The 18006-nt window shown below is 35.6% G+C and overlaps 1 protein-coding gene across 2 annotated transcripts in view; it reads right to left on the reverse strand.

The window, feature by feature from the left end:
* PRIM2 (DNA primase subunit 2) overlaps positions 1–18006 on the reverse strand; it is a 316216-nt gene that overhangs the window by 130091 nt on the left and 168119 nt on the right. For both annotated transcript variants that reach the window (XR_012433693.1, XM_005552641.4), the window contains exon 8: positions 11729–11796. Coding sequence is in view for 1 of the 2 variants with exons in the window: in XM_005552641.4 (XP_005552698.3) it covers positions 11729–11796 (68 nt within the window). In the remaining variant the exon portion in view is untranslated. The remainder of the gene's footprint in view (positions 1–11728; positions 11797–18006) is intronic.

Genomic DNA, 18006 nt, shown 5'->3' on the forward strand with positions numbered 1-18006 from the left:
ATAATTTACACAATGTGGAATGCTTCTGAGATGAGCTATTACACATTTATGGCATTCTAGGATTATCCCCACATTTGTTCTCCAATAACTGCCACAATGTTTTGGGAGCTTTGGTGAGGAGTGCTGGAACAGTTCATGAGGACGATTACTAAAAGTCACAGTCCAACAGTTGTGTTACATCCTTTCCTCACACACCCCTTTAGTCTCACATAGCCATTGACAATGCCTCATAATGTTTAAGGGTCTCATTTCATAGATGAAAAGAGCAAGGTATGTAACAGTTTTGTTTCTGGTTTTGTTTTTGAATACAAGTGGTCAACATTTGAATAAGTCATTGGTAAGAAAAAGAGGGAGCGCTTATGAGATCACATAGAGGAATAGAAAGCACTCTTTGCCTTCCATGATTAGTTCCTGATGGCATGAAGAAGAGTCCCATGTCCCAAAACCAAAGACAAAAACAGCAGTACATTTCTACAAAGATAAAAAGCATTTCTTTACCATAGTTATTCTTTGGAAATAACAGAAACTCCATCAGCTTTTTGCCCAAATTACCATCTCATTCAGTCTCAATATTTAGCACCTTAGAAAACAGAATTAAAGGTAAAATTTTTTAACCTGAAAGTTTCTATAATTCACTCAGCCATTCATTCATTCATTCATTCATTCATTCATTCATTCATTCATTCATTCAAGTGTTTACTGAGGTCCTATTATGCCATTTTCATAAGTAATGGGGAGATAGTGGTAAACAAGATGGCCAAATTCCTTCATCTCATGGAGCTCATACCCTAGGCAAAAAAATACTGAACAAGCAAACAAATTAAAACGACCATTCCAACTGGTGATGTTGCTGTGAAGAAAACATAACATAGTGAGATAATATTATAAAGCACTTGTGAGGGTGACTTTACATTGGATGATTAAGGACACGCCTCAATAGGACCTGAGAAGATGCACCACTATACACATTTTTGTTTGTTTCCACCACTGTACACATTTGATGACTGTTCCTGGTGGATTGTATGTATGCAGTAAGTCAAGAACCAAGATACCGCTACCAAAAGTAGGCATTTAAAATTCATCTTGTATTATCTTTTCTAGCACTACTTTCTACATAGTAATCAGAAACAATCTACATAGTAATCAGAAACAATTGAGAGTGCATTAAACTTTTGGTGAGTCTTGGTAGTCTGCCTTTCCTCAGTTCAATTTATTGAATTTTGTTTTGTGTTTACTCTGAGTAAATAAAGGTTAATTGGTTCTGGAATGCCAGGGGGTGCTCTTAGGTTAACAAAACATTTAGACTCACAAGAATATGCCACAGGCCACTTGTGGCATCAGTTTACTTGGAAAGATCCAGGACAGGAATCGCAGCTTGCTAGCTGGGCAGCTTCAAGTATTCCTCTTCTGTGGAATCCTTACCACAGGCCTGCACAGGTGGATAGCTCATTCAGGTACAGAGGCAAAATCCCCACCAGTAGATATGACAGCTGCCCTGACTTAGGAGCCTCATGACCCTCAGTAGCCACAAGTGCTTATAACAACTCCATACGTATAGCTTTTCCAGGGCTACCTCAGATTTGAAACTCTAAGCCCCACTACTATGATTTTTAAAAAGTATGTAATTATTTAAATATATTTCAAATAAAATATGGAACTACACTATCAAATACAGTAACCACTAAGTAAAATCGGTTATTGAAATTGAAATTTTAATTAATTTAAAATTCAGTTCTTTAGTAGCACTAGCCATGTTTCAAACACTCAATAGCTGTAAGTGGCTATTTGCTACTGGGTTAAACAGGACAGGTATAGAACACTTCCATCATCACAGAAAGTTCTATTACATAGCATTCAACAAGTTACTTTTTGTTGCTAATATATCATAAATACTGCCACAATGCTTTCTCAGGCCTTTTAAGAATATTATTTCCCATAATATCATTATTATTTTGTACTTTGTTAGTGTTTTACGACTAACACACTGTAAAATCACTAATTTTCTTTGTTACTTAACCAGACAGCGATCAATGTTTTAAAGAAACCCAATGAGTGAACAGGAAATTTAACAACTGTAGATATTAAAATTACTAAAAAAAGCATAAGAAATCATAAATTTTACTTTCCAGGAAGGCTCCCAGTATCCAGTATTCACAAGCCACAAATTCCTGAGAAACTTTGGAGTCAGAGGACTAAGGGAAATCTACAATCTCTGGTTCGAAGATAAGCTACAAGACCACTGTGACAGGCAAACTTTCATTATTTCCAGGATTCTATGTGCTCTCATATAATCACATACCTCCAGTATGCCAAGAGTCATCATGATTTATTATAATTACTTTAGTTAAAATTATCTTTTTACTGATAACTATTCAGTCCTACAAAGGCAGAAATAAATGCATCCCTAGAACCTAACACCATGTGAGGCAACCAGTAAGAGTTCCTTTAATATGTGTTCAATAAACAATAAATAAACTCTTAGAATGCTAAAAGGTGTGTGAGCATGTATTACTGAACAGCTCTCACAAAGTACCTCCACACATCTCAGCCACTATATATAACCTCATTACAAAGTCTACTATTTACAGCAGTGTTTATTTGCCTCGTTCTAGGTAGCTGGTTGGTAAGACAGGAAAGATTTTTCTCTCTTCCTTCTATATCACTAAAAAGAAAATTGGTAACTTTTTATATTTCTTTAAGAACCCATTTCTTATACCTTTTTTCAACTTTAAGATATATTAAACTAGCAAAGTGAATTAACTACAAAACTCCAGGAAACGTTAGTATTCTATATAAATTAAGAATGGGGACTTACATGTAAAACTGATGAAAAGTGATACAAAAAGCTGTTTTCACTCCATACTCCCACCTCAAAAGAAAACCTTCGCTATAAGAGGATGAATCAGTGACCTTCCAAATATGCTCTAATTCCTGGATCCTCTGAATGTGTTAGGTTACACGGTAAAAGGGGCTCTGCAGATGTAATTAAGGATCTTAGATGAAAAGATTATCCTGGATATTCCTGTAGTCTGATCTAATTGCATGGACCTTTAAAAGCAGAAAACTTTCTCAGGTTGGAGGCAGTGTTACACAGCAGCGTAAGTTAGAGATATCTGAAATATGGGAAGGCTCTGAGATGGGACCCACAGGCAAGGACTACATAGGCCTCTAGGAAATCATGGAAAGCATGAGAAGGAATGTGGGCAGCCTCTAGGAGGAAAGACCAGGCTTCAACTGACACCCAGCATAAAAACAGGATCTCCAACAACTTAAATAACCTTGGAAGTAAATTCTTCCCCAGAGCCTCCAGTAAGCAACATAAGCCTTGCTGACATCTTGATTTTAGCCTGGCAAGACCCAGGTCTGATTTCTAACCTACAGACTGTGAGATAATAAATGGGCATTGTTTTAATCCACTAAATGTGTGGTAATTTGTTAAGGCTAGAATAGAAAACTAATACAGTGGTCACTTTTTATTTTCTTTATATAAAAATACTAGTGTCACTGCTAAATATCAGGGAATATGTATACATGTACTCATGCATATAGACATATGACATGAGTGATTTTTAAATATTCTAAAGAAGTGTTTGATAAAATGGCTATAAAGGCTCTAATCTACACACACTAGCAAGCTTTAAAATTTGGCTTCCTCAATTCCACCTTTTTCAAGTCACTCGTTCACTTGTTAAGAACTCTGCCACTTTCTCACTTGGGCAAGATGGCATTTTTAGACTAATGAACTTCCCTGTATTTTCAAAGCTATACACCACCTAGGCTGCTGCTGTTCTTTGTTCTTATCTCCATCTGATCTGCTGGAAAACATCTATGCTGTAATTCCTTCTACATAAAGTTACTACAGTATTTCTTCTCCTCAGTTACTTTGAACACACAGAAACTGTTCACATTCTATAATTTTTCACCACCGGTTTATTCAACTCAGAAAGCTATACATATCTGATAAAATGGCCATGGTTAAGTAAAAGTAGATATATCTATTCTTGATTGACTATTACGCAGATACTTAAAATTAGACTCATGAAAATCAATTTTCTACTTTATTACCTAGTTATAACATATTAAGTGAAAAATTTTAAAGTTAACGACTATATAATTACATTAAAGTATGCATCAAGTTTACAAAAGAAGCTTAGCGGTGGTTGTATTAGGGAGGGAGGTGATTTTATATGTTGTGACTATATATTTTACCGAAAACATTAAATAACATTAAATTTGTAACATAATCCACATGCAGATACTGCTTCTTATAAGACTTCCCGCCACTCTCTTTACTATCTACTTGATTAACTTGCAGCAACTATTCCGGTGCAGCCTTGGGTATGTGTGTGGGTGGGGAGAGGGGTGCTGTTTATAAACTTTGGCCCTCTTTCCCCTTAAAAATATAAACATCTTGAGTTAAGGGACCACATCTATTCTTCTGTACATAATCAGTACCAATTATAGTGCCTTTAACACAACGAGCTGATTCTAACAAAATGCTGACTATTCACAAGTACACCTCTAAGAAGGCATTAACATTTTCCATACAGATGTGAAAAAATTATAATTCAAAGGTGACAATGGAAAACAATATATTCTAATTTATTAATATCTTACACAGCTCCTGGAAAACCTTCACTATAATCACTGAACTAAAAGCTTGTGCTGCTGCATGTAGAAAAGGAAATAAATGTTCAAGGTACTGCCAGAGACTGGAAACAGGTGATGAGAAAGAGCTAATAAACAAATGAAGCATGTGGACCAGGCTAATGAGGCTTTCATTTCAGCCCTCAATTGATGAAGCCCCTATCTACTAAACCATTTTCTGGCATTTATTTTCATATTTACCGCAATAGACACATGAATGCCCACACAATTTTCTGATTTCAAAATGAGAACTAATTCAAAAAGAAAACAATGATAACTGTACCACTGTGGATAGTAAGAAAAGCTTTCTTACAGAGATTACATGTCTGATAAAAAATTTGTGAAAGCATACTCTTTAGAAGAATAAGTAGAAATGTGTGCATATTAATCAAATGTACCACCTTAGGAAAAGGAATTTTACAAAAGTAGTCTGTAATAATACCAACTGAAGGAAGATGCTTTCATTACTTTAAATGATTTTAAAATAAAGGTTTGTAAAAACATCTGCTTGCAAAATCAGTATGCATTAAAAGTTAATCCACATGATGCAGTTCAAGTACTTACTATAAGTAATACTTGTCTTTCTTAGCTTGTTTTATCTTTGTTTGATTTCTAATTCATTCTTGGGCTGAAATATGCTCACAAAATTGTGGTGTGACAAATACATATTTTTAAAATGAGTTATTCTTTCATGACAAAACATTAAATAATAGCAATTTTTTTTTGAGACAGGATCTTGCTCTGTTGCGCAGCCTGGAGTGCAGTGGCACGATCCCGGCTCACTACAATCTCCGCCTCCCAGGTTCAAGTGATTCTCTTGCCTCAGCCTCCTGAGTAGCTGGGATTACAGGTGCGTGCCACCACACTGGGCTAATTTTTGTAATTTTAGTAGAGACAGGGTCTCACCATATTGGCCAGGCTGGTCTCGAACTCCTGGCCTCAAGCGATCTGCCTGCCTCAGCCTCCCAAAGTGCTGGGATTACAGGCGTGAGCCACCGTGTCCAGCCAATAATAGTAACTATTACAGTGACTTATAATATGCTGTCCACCAATGCACTTCATATCTTGAAGTAGAGGAATAAAGGAGAAAGATACCTACACTGTAGGCATTATTTTTAAGGGCGAAAAATTCTCAATCACACAACTAAAAGTTATCACATGTAGAAAATGGGCTGCAAGTTCTCCTGTCTAGTTGCACCTATTTATACTTTATAAGTGAGATAATAAATAAAAATAACCATCTTTATCATACACACTTGCTAGCCTAATACCATTTTTATAAATATTATCCCATGGTACCATAATTAGCATAGCAAAGATACTTATTTACAATAAACTCCTACATTCATGGGAACATATTCCAAGACCTTTATGTATCTCCAAACTACCAAATCAGTGAACGATATAATTCACCCTAGAAAATGCAGTGCTATATAACCATGAGAATGACAGTAAAGCCACAATGAGATGCAGGCTCCTTAGATTACATGTCTCATCATATGCAATTTGGTGAAAGCAGAAATAATGATTTATACAAATTCTCTCTGAACGTTATGTTATTATAAATCTAAGTAAGTTTACTTCTTCCAACGGGAAAGTTTCTGGTATCAATTTTGAAAAATGGTAAAGTCTTATGAAATAATTAACTCATCTCTTTTGAAGAGAGGGAAAGACAGTATTTTTAATTAGAAAACTTAGGTTTCCTTGGCTGCTGCACGGTGAGCATGGTGGCTCACACCTGTAATCCCAGCACTTTGGGAGGCCGAGGCAGGCAGAACATCTGAGGTCTGGAGTTTGAGACCAGTCTGGCCAACATGGTGAAACCCCATCCCTGCTAAAAATAAAAAATTAGCTGGGTGTGGTGGCATGTGCCTGTAGTCCCAGCTACTCAGGAAGCTGAGGCAGAAGAATCACTTGAACCCAGGAGGAGGAGGGTGCAGTGAGCTGAGATCATGCCATCGCACTCCAGACTGGGTGACAGAGCGAGACTTTGTCTCAAAAAAAAAAAAAAAAAAAAAAAAGGAAAGAAAAATTAGGTTTTCTTAATGAGAACATCATGAGGCTCCATCACCAACCTGTAAAATAGGGATTATGATAACCATCTACCATCCACACTGGATTGTTCTGAGTATGCACCAAAAAGCTAGGTTGGAAAATACTTTTTTAAACTCCAGTCAGTTTGACTTTATGGCCTGTCCCCTTCTCCCTTCTAAAACATTGCCCCTTCAATTATTCCCTCTTACTCCCATACTACTCATTTCTGCCTTAACCTGTAAATATGCTCATCTTACCAATCTTAAGGAAAAATTAAAACACTTTCTTCAACCATGAAGCTCACCAATGCAGTCCTTTTTCCTTACATGTGCTCAGAATTAAGCTCTACCAAGAGTAGCCTACTCCCTATATCTCTACAGCTTCATTTCTTATTTAATCCTCAAATCCTCATAAGACTTGGACTTGTATCCATACCATCAAGCACCCATCATCCCACTATCCTTTTTTGTTCAAGGCTCCTCCCTGGTATTTTTACTGGTTTCTCATATCCCAACTCCCGCACTGTCCATCACAAGTCATTTAAACCCTGATATTCGGTGGGTTCAACTCTTTTCTTGTCTCTCTATACTCTCTTCCTGAGTGATCTCAACCATTCCCTTTATTTTAACCAAGACCTGCACAGTGATGACTAGAAAATGTCTCCCTGATGCAAACCTCACTCTTCAACTGTGGGTCTACATTCAACTACTTACTAAACATCCCCCACATACATCCCCACAGGTATCTCAAGCTTAAAATGTCTGAAACTACTGAAATTACCATCTAAGCAATCATATTCATTCCCTAATTGACTTGTCTTCCTTTCTTTATTCTCCTTAGTTAATGACAACATTATCCCTCAAGTGAGATTATAGTTCAGTCCAGTCAGCCTGAGAAAGCTGACTGATAAGAATAAAACAACAACAAAAAAACAATAAATTTCAGTCCAATCTGAGCTCCCACTGCGAGCCACTACTGTGCTAGAATGCACGGAAACCAAAACAATTAAGTCATGGCCCGATTACTTAAGGAGATAATTCCACGAGGGAGACAGTTCAATTAATAAAATTATGTACATTGTATTTAATTCTGATAGAAAATGTTACAAATTTTATAACTTGTTCAAGTGCCTATCTCTCAAATGAAACCAAACCTAACTCCCTGAAAACAGAGATTGTGTGTTTTCTTTTAATTCTAAGCACATAATAGGCACTAAGTAACTAATGAGTGAATGGATGATACTAATGAATTAAAAACACAGTTGTACTGCCATAAGATATTGAAGCACGATGTTTTTCTGTACTTGAGAATTGGATTCAACTAAAAAAGTTTGGACATATCACTTCTGCAGTCTCAAAATAATATATATTGTTAAGCAATATTTTAGATTATTTGATTGGCAGTGTTACCCTAATTCTCTTTGAGTCTCTAAATCCTGTAAAATGATTTGAGAATCTCTGTATTGCTACTTCAATTTTTACAGGTATTTTGTATTATCTCCCAAATTAGTTTTATTGACAAATTTAATTAAAATGCTATTCATCATTCCTCTTTCCTCATCAGAGGCAATAAACAAAATCAGACCTAATAATGATCTCAGTATCAACCTCCTAATGTCCATCCACCTCTATGTAACATTTAAATTACACCGTTCATGCAAATCAATTTTTTTCTAAAAAAATTATTATTACAATCTCTCAAACCAAATATTATTATTTCCTGTTTAGAACTAGGCAAAAGGAAGATAAAACAAAAACATTACATTTAGACAAGCAAAAGCAACAATTCAATATTCTTGAAAGGCTTATCACAAGGTTACTTTGTAGAACAGGAAGTGTCAAACTATGCACATCAGCTGCCACCCGACATATAGATGTCTCTGACATGGCAATAAAACGAGAAACCATTTGGTTTAATAATAATAAAAAAGCAACATCAGTGGGTACATATTACATGTAGCATCTAGTCCTGGTTGCCTAGCAACCAGTCATGAGTGAACTCCACAGAGAATAAAAGCCCTTAAATGAATGTACAGTTTGTGCAACTTCCAAGGACTCGAAGAGATGTGCCAGTAGTTAATCTAAATTCTAGTTGGCAATTACCATACTCAGATGGAGGAAGGAGAATCCATCATCATCTCTCAGAATCAACTGTGAGATTAACTAGAAGCGAGATTCTACCCTTTAGGTTTTTACCTTTTGAACCAGTGGTTTTCTAGGAAAAAAAAATATGACAGTATGATTTATAAATTATAAAAACTTTATGCAGAAAAAAACAACAAAATTTCATTAATATAACTTGCATTCATTCATTCAACAAAACACGTAATACCTATCATACACCAGATACTGTCTCAGCTACTGAAAACACAAATATGAACATCACTTTACAAGCTTTCAAACATACTATAATGGAGAAATCAAACAGTAAACAAACAATAACAATACCACAAATTCTGTGATACAGAGGAAGGCATGGGATATTATGAAAACATCTATAAAAGACTTCCAATTCAGACTACGGAGGTGAACTAATTAATGGTCAGGGAAAACTTATCAGAAGAGGTAATGCTTGAGGTGAGTCTTAAAAGACAAGCAAAAGTTATTGTAAAAGCGGAGCATGGGGAGAATATATATAGATTTGCGTATTTATATACATCTACAATATACTTTAAATATAAATAAAATATATATTATATATATTTAAAATATTTTAAAATTGTATTAAATACATTTAAAATACCTTAAAATTATATTAAATACATTTAAAATGTTTAAAATTATATATATAGTATATATCTATAAATTTACATAAATAGAAGTGGCAGAAGGAAAAATATTCAGAAGGTCATAGAGGTGAGTGAGCAAAAAGCATGTTGTGTTAAAGGAACTTCATGGCATTTGGTGAAATTAGGATCTCAGTGTTAAAACAGGAGTCCAAAGAGACAGACAGCCCAGGCCTCTTCCAGAAGGACCTCTTATGCCAGGCTAAGAAGTTCTGGCTTACTCCAGAATGAAATTGGAGAGGCAGAGATGGGTCTTAAGCCAAGGAATAATATAAACACATATGGCAATGATGTAAAATATATTAGAAAGGGCAAAGCAAACAGACAAGAGGCTATGATAGCAAGAGATATACTCAAGAGACAAAACTGCCAACAGAGTTGAATGCGGCAGGTGGGCATTAAGCAAGATACTCAAAATCAATTTCTGAGATTCTTAACTCACTGACACAGAGCTCTAGTAAATTTAACAATCATATATAAATGTTGTTATATATGAAAATGTATGCTATTCAGTCCCTGCTGAAATATTAGATTTGATCAACCCTCCCTTCTTCCTAACCCAACAAAACAATTATACAAAGGTTATAAAGCTGTCTGGGAAGGAACAGTTACTGGAGAGCAGGAAGAAAAGGCAAGGAAAGGGGAGAGGGGAGGAAGAAATAAAGGAAAAATAAAGAAAACTAAAAGATACCAGAAAGTAAAATCTATCCACACTTCTGAAAGAGAAGTTTAAAAAGAATTTTTCAAAACCATAAAGGAAAACACTATTGGTGCTTGACTATATAAAACTTGAAAATGTAGGTATGTTGACTAATACAATTTTAGAATTTTAGAAAAAAAGTATGTAACAAATACAACAAAGAGTTACTACCCTTTAAAGTATGTAAGAGCAAATAAGATCAGGAGATGCTATCAATAAGTGAGCAAAGAATACAGGTAGTCAATCCCACCTCAAAATCAGGAAAATGAATTATTATTACCAACAAAATGCACAGGATCACAATAGTATCTCTATGTCTAACCCATTAGCAACTGTTTTGACTGCTCTATCTTGTTCAGAGTATAGTAACATGGCAGTCTTATACAAATATGAGTGTATAGGTAGAATAGGATTTTGAAAAAGAAATATACATACATACTTAAATCTTTAAAATGGTTCACACCCTTTGACAAAGTAATTTCAATTCTGAAAACCTACCCTAAGAAAATGATCTAAAATACAGATAAAGGTTAACATATATCATTGTTTTACAGTTAGAAAAAAAACTGGAAATGGTCTAAAGTTTCCCAAAAGGAGATAAATATGCTACAGTACAGATATACAAGAAAATATAATGTAGTCACTAACAACAATGTTTTTAGAAAGATTTTAATACTAAGGTAAAAAAATTACAATGTTTATAAAAATGGAAAAAATTGTCACATAAACGATAATTTCAACACTAAGTAAAAAACAACAAAAATAACAAAAACATAGAAAGGCAGGGTATGGTGGCTTACCCCTGTAATCCCAGCACCTTGGGAGGCTGAGGCAGGTGGATCACCTGAGGTCAGGAGTTCGAGACCAGTCTGGCCAATATGGCGAAACTCTCTCTCTACTAAAAATACAAAAATTAACCAGGCGAGGTGCCCCGCACCTGTAATCCTAGCTACTCGGGAAGCTGAGGCACAAAAATTGCTTGAACTCAGGAGGCGGAGGTTGCAGTGAGTGGAGATCGCATCACTGCTCTCGAGTCTGGGCAACAGAGCAAGATTCCATCTCAAAAAATAAAAATTAAAAAAATTAAAATTAAAATAAAAACATAGGATAGATATTATTTCTGAGCAGTAATGATAGTTTTTTCCTTTTCCTTTCCTGTATTTTCTAACTTTATTTTTTAAATAATGAGACTATATTATTTTTGTATTTAGAAATGAACTCCATCCATCTCATCTATCCTCAATAAAAGTATGCCTTAACCTTGTACTTACAAAAATAGCTCATTCGAGATCTTTCTGTAAAGTTAGTTATCTCTACTCATTTAACTTAAACTTATCAAGCAGTTCTGCACACTGTTGTTGAATTAAAAGAGCTATCTACAGTGCCCTAAATTCAAGGGTAACAAGTACATGGTATTAAGAACTTCAATTGGAATAATGGAATGAAAGCAAGAAAAAAAAATAAGTTTTTAGTAATCGAAGGGGTTTCACCACTTTAATACACTTTATTCACTTTACTGCACTTGGATTTATACGCATAACAAGGCTGTGCCTTTATATTACCTGAGGTGGTTGAGCAGCGGCTGAAGTCTTTCATCAGACTGCACAGCAGGCAAGGACCTGGCTGTTAACTAAAAGCAGGGAAGAAAATTAGTAAAAACAGCAAAGGCTGAACACTGAACATATTTGAATACTAAATGTAAAACGAGTTGAAAAGCAGATAGGGAGGCAATACTTAAAAACATAAGGTTATATTTCTCTTTTCTCAAATCAAGAAATTATATAAAAACCTGACACATTACGCGATCAAAGTTAGCTACATGGTTCTAAGGACACAGGATATGTCACTAAGTTTAAAAGTAAAGAAAAAGGTGAGCAAAACAGAGAGTAAAAGGGAGTGTCCTGAGTTCATGAAAAAGCATTCACTTATAAGACTATTATCTTTGTAAATAAAAATGTAAAAACTTCTAAATATAAAACTGTATAACAACCAATCTTGTAGCACTGAGTCCTAAGATGATGAAGAAATTGGGAAGAGAAATTCTGATTTATAGCTATGCCACTGTGAAACTGGTTACATATAGAAGTGTATGTACTTCATTCTGCCAGCTGCATGACTATAAGGAACCAAGAATATCTTTTAAGTATACAGAAGCAACTCAAAGTATTTAATATTAAAATATGACCTCAAATTGAGCTAGGAAATAAGAAGTCAGAGCCAATACTGTGTACCAACTTGACAGCATATCAACAAATGTGAATTTCTGATCTATTTTATTACAACAATATTAATTATATATCTATATATCTCTATTTTCTTCTATGTTCTTAAGAGAATGCCTTTTTATAAGAATTTGACACAAGGAAATAAAAGACATCCATTCAAAGTAATCTGACAGTTTGAGGTAAACTTAATAAAACATCAAAACAAAAATAAAAGATAAATCTCTTCAGGATTCAATTATGATCAAAATGGTTCTCATATTTTACTAATCAATCATTTAACAATTCACAAAAAAGAACCTTAAGGCAAGCAACAAACTGAAAGATACCCTTTGGGTTTATATAGTGTATCCTCTTTTTAATTTTTTTAATACATTAATTACAATTTCCTAAAAATGGAAAACAGACATTTAATTCATCAAATCTAATTATATTATGCAAATAAAAATAAAAATATCATCTAAAAATATAACTTTTTTGAAAAAAAATTGACCAAAGTGCCATATATGAAGTCATTTTTATTAAATAATTTCTAATGATAATGGAGAAGCTTTCCCCAATTTTGTACAAGAGTCAACACGTTGACAAAGTTACTAATTTAAAATACGATAAAGTGAGACAATTAATCTGCTGCAATTTTAGCACAATCAATACACTTTCAGTATCCCTGAGAAATGCTAAGTCTTGTATTTTGAAACATGAAAGATGTTATCAAGGTTATCAAATTCTATAAACAAAACACTTGAATACTTTAATACATCCTTTACCTGTTAATGTCAAATCCTGTTACAAAAATGCCATTTTCATTGTTCAAGAGATTTCATGTCTCAGAACCAAAGCTGTTTTCTAAAATGATTTAAATGATTTATCTAGACATTTCAAAAGTCAATTCTCTGAAAACAGAGCAGACAGAGTGGGCTTTTTCAGTCACTTCTGTCAATCTATATAGTATGCCTTCTAATCAAACTGTCTTTTCTAAATAGAGGCAAACAAAAAACACCTCAGTAAAAGCAAAATATTTCTAGATGTCTGTTCAGTCCATATAGGAAAGATTTTCAAATCTACACCTTCCTCTTAATTTCAGTCTTCATTTCCTTTTCCCTAAACTATTAATACATCTCCACTGTTATTTCTGCTGCCATTCTTGCCCCTTCCTAATTTATACCAAGGTCAGAGTGAAATTTTCAAAATGAAAGTTAACCACACCCCTCATTAAAATCATCTAGTAATTCCCTCAGGCTCCCAGGGTAAAGTTATTACATCAGTCTTTCATCAGACATTTTCTTAAAATTTTCCTTTTAAGCGGCATTACTGAAACAATAGGCACTGAATGAGTGACTGCCGATACAGCTTCTGCCAATTCCACAAAACACAATGACAGCACATCAGGTAGAAATTTTCCATAGCTCCAGTTTTCTGGAACACATGTGTTCGATGATATGCATTCTCCCATCCTCCCCTTCCCACCTCCAACTTACTTTCAAGATTGAATCTAGCAAGAATGATTCTTAAGACAGGGAGAGGCCAATGATCTGAGTAAAATTATTTCAAGGAAGATTTTTGAGTTTTCCAAAGATTTTCTTTTCAACTTTTAAAACAATTAGCATTTACAAAAAAAGCATGCATCTCTCCATGCTAAGGATATGAAGTAATAAAGCTATTTCAAAGCTCTTTAAAGTGGCAAACCCATCTGCTAACCTTTTGCTGACAGAATGCAAACTTCATTTTAGGAACTGTTGGCTCCATTTCTTCTGAAATTTTTCTCTGAGCTAATGTAGTTACTACTTACATCCACTGGACTGTGATTGGTAACTGCATCCCTAGCACTTGCAACACAACAGATGCTTAGTTTAGCAAGTATTTATTGAATATGTAATAAATTCAAGAAATTACAACTATGTAATTTCATTAATTGATAAAAATGAAAGTATATGTCTATATTTCATAAAACTTTTCAAATCCCTCCTTTGAGCAAAACTAAATATAAATCAAAACTAAACTAAGTAACAATTATCAAGTCTTCCAAGAAAGCAATACACTGTCACAGTAAGATTTTTAGCATTACCTCTACAACCAGAAAGCTGTATCTATCCAGGTTAAATCGACTTTGGCTTCCAACTATGTTTTAATTTTTTTTCTTTTTATAGAAAACACAACAATATACCTGACACATAAATCACCAAGAATGAAAGAGAAGGAAGATCTATCACAGTTTGCATCTGCAAAGCCTAAACGAGTTGTCTAAGTTAGGGCTATTTCATGGGAACCATCATAGAAGTTGGCATAACTTATAGCTTATTTCTCATTATTGTTGAAAGGTTAGGGGTGAGTTAAGATGTCCTTTCATTATTAAAACTATATTAGCACACTGAATTAACCAATACAGTTTCCACTGTTTTTAGACAAGTATAACAGATTACTAACTCTTAGATAAATCTCATTTTAAAAATAAGTGTCACTGAGTAAATTTTGCCCTTTGACATATATTTGGTTACAAAAATAATGCATTTTACCAACTATTAATCCTCCATTAAATGCTAATAAATCAGGTGATTACTCTAGACTTCACCACTACACAATATATCCATGTAAGAAAACTACACTTGTACCCTCCTAAATTATAAAAATAAAGAAAAATGCCCATAAATATCAAATACATTCAAAGTACAAGAGACAAAAGAGAGTCTGGAGGTGCCTGGTCCAACTTTGTCATTTTATACATTAGGAAAGCAGGTTCCTCAGGCCATAAGCAACCAGTTGCTGGCATGGCCAGAAGCCTTCACCTAATCTCAGAGCACCTCTGTCTCCTTTGAGTCCCCCACCTCTCAAAATAGGACAGCACTCTTCAAGATTCACTTTACCTCACAGATTTTTAGTCTTCAAGATTCCCAAATTTTTTCATGGAAAATTTCTTCATGTCATTAGGGATTTGGCTCAAATATCACCTCCTCACAGAGGCTTTCCCTAACCTTTGGTAAAGGGTAACTGACACTTTACCAACGGTTGGGAATTTTATTTCTCAAGATATACTGTAACAGGCACTACCAAAAGATTGACCACAACATAGTTCCTTCTTTTTTTTTTTAGACAGAGCCTTGCTTTGTCACCCAGGCTGGAGTGCAGTGGTGTGATCTCAGCCCACTGCAACCTCCGCCTCCCATGTTCAAGTAATTCTCCTGCCTCAGCCTCCTGAGTAGCTGGGATTACAGGTGTGTGCCAACACCCCCAGCTAATTTTTGTATTTTTAGTAGAGATGGGGTTTCACCATGTTGTCCAGGCTGGTCTCAAATTCTCGACCTCAAGTGATCCACCCGCGTCGGCTTCCCAAAGTGCTGGGATTGTAGACGTGAGCCACTGCGCCCAGCCATAGTTCATTCCTTCTAATCTATGTCTCTCTGATTTTTGGTGGAAAGGGCTGGGTCACTAACTGATTGTTAGAAATACTGACTGAATCTATACTTTCCCAACAAGGGTCTGGTAAAGCAGTAGGTATTCCCTAACCCTTTGTAAAGCAGCAGGGTATTCTAGCTATTACTCAGGTACCTCACAACATTTATCACTACCTGAAATTATCTGATTAATTTTCTGACTATGTCTTTCTCTCATCACAAGAATATAAGCTCTGTCAGGGCAGGAATCTCTTCTGTCTTGTCATCGCTTTCCCCCAACTGCTCAGAACAGCACAATGGTATGGCATGCAGTAAGTACTCACTAAGTTTTGGAGACTGAATGTAAGGTTTACCCCTCTCAAATATTTCTGACAGAGGCATGAGTTTAGAAAAGTCTGCCCTTGACCCTGATCCTTTTGGTCTTATATTTCTAATTGTTTTCATTAGTAAATATGTCCTATCAAGTAGAGGAGTCATACACGTTTCTCTTTTCATTTCCAGCTAAATGGAATATCCAACTCCTTCTGTTAAAAGGAGGGCAAGTGCACTACCCTGCAACGTAGGTGAAACTGTGACCTCCTGGTTCAAAAGAAACAAGTAGCCCCAAACTAGCAGTCCAAAACTCAAATTTTGGATTGTCATCTGAAAAATGATGAGGCTCATAAATCTGGAAAGAGAAGCGTTATTTCTCATAAAGGGTTGCAGCCTGCCGGATGGCCATTCTGATAGGCTAGATAGCCTCTACCCAGAAGCCAGAAACAGACACTTTGAGGGAGGAGCGAAGGAAATAGGAATTTATGCTGAACAGGGTAGCCAAATACACATATTTAATAAGCTATAGGAGGAGTCATGAATATTTATGAAAGGAGAAGCATGCATACACGCAATTAAGGTTCGCGTCCCTTCATGAGTCAGGTGTAAAAAAAATGGCGGCATTAGCATGATCCAAAGGTGGAGCTTTCAGGCATCGGATATCAAAAGGTGAAGCAGAGAACATGAAAACCCTCACTGCGCATCCTCCATAGACTGGCCTGAACCACTCTGTGGTTAGTAGTCTCTTGTCACGGGGGAATGTTGGTTAACTGTTGTGTGGAAACTGCAAAAGGGAGCATGAGCAGCAGGTGGTTGGTTGATATCAGGGATGGAATGAGTCTTTCCAAAGGGCTCATTTCTGTTTAGCCTAATGGCAGTTAGCAAGGGATGGGGCATAATGAGGCATGTCCAACCTCCCATTCCATCATGGCTGGGAACTCAACTTCTAAGGTTTCTCTAGGGTTCCCTTGGCTGGGGGGCCTAAAATTTTATTTTTATTTCTTAAAATATACTATAACAGTCACTACCAAAAGAGTGACCATGACATAGTTCCTTCCTTCTAATCTATGTCTCTCTGGTTTTTGGTGGAGGGGGTTGGGTCACCAACTGATTGTTACAAATAAAGCAGAAATACTGGCTGAAGGTATATTTTCCCAACATTATTAAAAATTTCAAACATACAAAGTTCAAAGTCGTTTACAATGAACACCCATTTAAAAGAACAGAAAAACCTAACCAGCCAAGACTGAGACTGCTTCAAAAATTTATATAAAGTAACTAAGGAACAGACAGTGTAAATATGACTCTATTCAAATAAGACTCAGACCAATGTAAAGAAATAGCCTTTGTTATTTAAATCACAATGCTAAAATAAAAGTGTGTGTTTAAACACCTTTCAAGATATTATTCCTAAATAAATAAGTTGCAGCTCCAGGTAAGTTAGTTATTTTGAAAGACAGTCCAAAATGTTTGTCTCAAAACACCTCACCTAAAAAGGACATAAAGTTTTAAGAACACTGAAATCCAGCTAGGCACGGTGGCTCATGCCTGTAATCCCAGCACTTTGGGAGGCCAAGGCTGGTGGATCACCTGAGGTCAGGAGTTCGAGACCAGCCTGGCCAACATGGTGAAACCCCGTCTCTATAAAAATACAAAAATCAGCTGGGCAGGGTGGCGGGCGCCTATAATCCCAGCTACTCAAGAGGCTGAGGCAGGATAATCGCTTGAACCCAGAAGGCAGAGGTTTCAGTGAGCAGACAAGAGCAGAGATCGCGCCACTGCACTCCAGCCTGGGTGACAAGAGCAAACCTCTGTCTCAAAAAAAAAAACAAACTGAAATCCAATAGTAATTATAAGGTAAATCTACTCAAGAATAGAAAAATCTGGATAAAAAGCATGCTTGATTGTCATATCTTT

This window comes from Macaca fascicularis, chromosome 4, assembly GCF_037993035.2.
Source record: "Macaca fascicularis isolate 582-1 chromosome 4, T2T-MFA8v1.1".
Classification (NCBI taxonomy): Eukaryota; Metazoa; Chordata; class Mammalia; order Primates; family Cercopithecidae; genus Macaca; species Macaca fascicularis.